Here is a 2899-nt window from a genome sequence, read left to right on the forward strand (position 1 = left end):
GGGGCGCCCCACTTTGGGCACTACCGGGCGGGCGGCGGGGCCATGGGGCTGCGCAGCCGCTCGGTCAGTTCGGTGGCGGGCATGGGCATGGACCCCAACACGGCCGGGGGGGTGCCCTTTGGCCTCTACACCCCCGCCTCCCGGGGGACCGGCGACTCCGAGCGCCTCGCTTCTGTTCCTCACGCCCCATGGCTCGGGCCACCCAGTTTCCAGGCGGGTCGGGGCGGGCTGGGTGGGTGGGTGGGACCTCTCGGGCGTCAGCAGTCCGGCGCTGCAGGGGCCGCGAAGGGGTTAACCCGGCGGGGGGGGGGGAGGGGGAGGGGGCGCGGGCGGCGCCTGCGCTCTGCTTCCCTCCATTGTCTCCACGGCGGCGAGGAGCGCCGGCGAGCGCAGCCCGGGACCGAGCAGGGCGGTGCGGCTGGCGGGGCAGGCGGAGGCCGTGGCGGCTGCGGCTGGAGCGAGAGCGCTACGCCACGCGACCGCGGCTTCCCGAGCTCCGCCTGGCTGCCCAGCGCCGCAGCCCGCCCGAGGCCTGGAGGGGTCCGGGCCGCCGTCTATGGTCGCGGCGTCCTGAGGCGGGGGACGCGCCCGGCGCCCCCAGCCCTCCTCCGCCTCCTGCTGTCGGGCGGGCGGCCTCCTCGGGCGCCTCCCTGCGCCCGCCCGCCCGCTCGCCCGCCGCCTCCCTCCCTCCTTCCTTGCAGCTCCCCCGGCTTTCGGGGGCCCGGGGGCGGCCTGTGGCGCGCCGAGCCCGCGCCGGACTGCGCCTCTTTGGACCTTGAGGGGAAACATGCGTTTGGCTTGGATCGTTTTAAATTCTTAGTTTGGGATCCCCGCTCGCCTGCCTCTTCCGCCCGCAGGTTTTCTTTTCTTTTTTTCTTTTTTTTCCTTTTTTCTTTCCCGGTCTCCTTTTTTGACTCCCTCCCCCTTTATGCTCGCCCAACCCTACCCCCGCTGCTGAGAAGTGGGGGAGGGTCTCGGCCTCCAGGTTCCCGCCCCACCGGGGCCCGGGCGAGCATGGGGGGCAAGCAGAGCACGGCGGCCCGTTCCCGGGGCCCTTTCCCGGGGGTCTCCACCGATGACAGCGCCGTGCCCCCGCCGGGAGGGGCGCCCCACTTTGGGCACTACCGGGCGGGCGGCGGGGCCATGGGGCTGCGCAGCCGCTCGGTCAGTTCGGTGGCGGGCATGGGCATGGACCCCAACACGGCCGGGGGGGTGCCCTTTGGCCTCTACACCCCCGCCTCCCGGGGGACCGGCGACTCCGAGAGGGCGCCCGGCGGCGGAGGGTCGGCGTCCGACTCCACCTATGCCCACGGCAATGGTTACCAGGAGACGGGCGGCGGTCACCATAGAGACGGGATGCTGTACCTGGGCTCCCGAGCCTCGCTGGCGGATGCTCTACCTCTGCACATCGCACCCAGGTGGTTCAGCTCGCACAGTGGTGAGTCCGCGGTTGGTGGAGGCCTCAGAGGGTGGAGTGCAAGCGAGGGCGCGCCGGGGCGCCCCACACCTTCGCGCGTGTGCGAAGATTTGGAGGTGGAGTGCGCAACCTGGATCTGTCTGCCTTCCCCTTGGTTCCCGAAGCCAAGGGATGAATGGGATACCCACCCTCTAGAAAAGAGGCTTTCTGAGAGGCTGCGGAGCCGGGCGTATTACGGCTTCAGGTGTTGGTTCACTTATGGATGCCTATTGAAGTCTCATTCACTGGCATCCCCATCCTCAGGTCTTGTCTGGCTTATAGCAAGTCGGCCTCGATGCTTTCTTTCTGCAACTGCTGCATTGTGCTTGCCTCACCGGTAACAGAGAGAGAAGGATCCAATTTGACCAAGCGGTGTCTCCTAAACAAAGGGTGTGAAAAAATTGGGGCCAAGTGGTGTTTGGATTAGTTAGGGCTCTTGCTGGGAGAGACGGGTGCCCAGTTTTGCCACCCTGCTGGAAATCTGTTTGAATTGTTTAAAGTGGAGCGGCTGTCAGGCTGCTGTCATAGACAGGTGTGGCCTGCTGGATGGAGGACCCAGCCGGGAGCCTCCCTAGGAGGCTTTGCAGGACCAGGGCTCTGGTTACCCGTGCTGCATGCAGTAGCCTTGGCTCAATGATTCTTGCATCCCTCCATCTTTTTTCTTCCCCTCCATGCTAAGTGCTTGGTCTTCTGGGTATTCTGCATCTTTTTTTAACCAAGAGGTGGCATTTTATTGCCTGGCTGTTGGCACATGTCAGGGGGGAAAGGAGGATTCGAAGAACCTGGATGAATTCATTTTGTGAACTTCTGGTGACAGGTCAGCGAAAAGCTGGAGGAGGATGATTTCCCACGCTCTAACAGGCAGGGCAGAAAAGGCACTGCTCGGTGCTTCTGGAGGAAAACAGGTCTGTCTGCTTAGCTAACCTGAGAAGCCAGGTTAGGCTTCTAGAAAATTGGTCAGAAGGGGTGTGGGGCCGCTATTTGCTAATTGGCAAGTTGGAGTGAAGAAGTTAACATATTCATACTCCTTTGGGAGACTTCAGAAAATTTAGATATTGTGTATGGAGGATTTATTTGTTGGATCACTGTTTTAGCTATTGTGAAATAGGGTAGACTTTTTGTATCCCTGTTTCTGAAAACAGTCTTAATTTTTTTTTCAATTCTTTAAAATAATTGAGAAATAATTTTTAGGGAGAATTAGTGACTAATTTAGGGTAACATTTGAAAGTGGCTTTTAATTGCTAGGATGGAATTTTAATCCCTGAACAGACCTCTAGATATCATTGGAGCCTCTCTGACCTGCATGCCTCCAACTCTGCCCTGAATGAGATGCAAGGCATGACTACCTTTGGTACTTTTATTTTTTTATTTTTATTTTTTTTTTTTTTTGCGGTACGCGGGCCTCTCACTGTTGTGGCCTCTCCCGTTGCGGAGCGCAGGCTC

The 2899-nt window shown here is 60.5% G+C and overlaps 1 protein-coding gene across 3 annotated transcripts in view; it reads left to right on the forward strand.

Moving 5' to 3' along the window:
* Positions 1-361: 361 nt before the first annotated feature.
* ZNRF1 (zinc and ring finger 1) overlaps positions 362-2899 on the forward strand; it is a 103222-nt gene continuing 100684 nt past the window's right edge. Inside the window, exon 1 of one of the 3 annotated variants that reach the window (XM_007102266.3) lies at positions 362-1438. In XM_007102266.3, the coding sequence (XP_007102328.1) occupies positions 1015-1438 (424 nt within the window). In that variant the 5' untranslated portion in view covers positions 362-1014. The remainder of the gene's footprint in view (positions 1439-2899) is intronic. The other 2 variants (XM_028477617.2, XM_028477615.2) reach the window with 2 other exon arrangements.

The sequence above is a fragment of the Physeter macrocephalus genome, chromosome 17 (assembly GCF_002837175.3).
Source record: "Physeter macrocephalus isolate SW-GA chromosome 17, ASM283717v5, whole genome shotgun sequence".
Classification (NCBI taxonomy): Eukaryota; Metazoa; Chordata; class Mammalia; order Artiodactyla; family Physeteridae; genus Physeter; species Physeter macrocephalus.